At 64.2% G+C, this 464-nt stretch overlaps 1 protein-coding gene across 1 annotated transcript in view; it reads left to right on the forward strand.

Moving 5' to 3' along the window:
- The window catches only part of RPUSD1 (RNA pseudouridylate synthase domain containing 1), a gene marked incomplete at its 5' end in the record, with an annotated part of 2,326 nt that overhangs the window by 908 nt on the left and 954 nt on the right, over window positions 1-464 (forward strand). The window contains 2 exons of the mRNA XM_010130985.1: window positions 1-37; window positions 127-237. Coding sequence (XP_010129287.1) covers window positions 1-37; window positions 127-237 — 148 coding nt within the window. The remainder of the gene's footprint in view (window positions 38-126; window positions 238-464) is intronic.

The raw sequence follows: 464 nt of genomic DNA on the forward strand, positions 1-464 counted from the left end.
GGCATGACCCACATGATGGCCATCGACGGCACGGAGGGTGAGCGGCTCCCGCGTCCTGCCTGTGCTGCCCAGACCACCTGGGCCGCACTGGGGGGCAGCTGACCCCCGCTCTGGGTCTCATTGCAGGCTGTGAAAATCCCAAGCCTTGCCAGTCAGAGCTGATCGTGCTCGAGCATGGGTCCTACAGCGGAGACCCCGTAACCAAAGTGCTGCTGCAGCAACTGACCGGGACGATCCGCTATGCCATCGGGAAGAACACCACTGAGGGCATGACCCACATGATGTGCATCGACGGCACGGAGGGTGAGCGGCTCCCGCGTCCTGCCTGTGCTGCCCAGACCACCTGGGACGCACTTGGGGGCAGCTGACCCCCGCTCTGGGTCTCATTGCAGGCTGTGAAAATCCCAAGCCTTGCCAGTCAGAGCTGATCGTGCTCGAGCATGGGTCCTCCAGGGGAGACCCCG

Source organism: Buceros rhinoceros, unplaced genomic scaffold (genome assembly GCF_000710305.1).
Source record: "Buceros rhinoceros silvestris isolate BGI_N320 unplaced genomic scaffold, ASM71030v1 scaffold5102, whole genome shotgun sequence".
Taxonomy (NCBI): Eukaryota; Metazoa; Chordata; class Aves; order Bucerotiformes; family Bucerotidae; genus Buceros; species Buceros rhinoceros.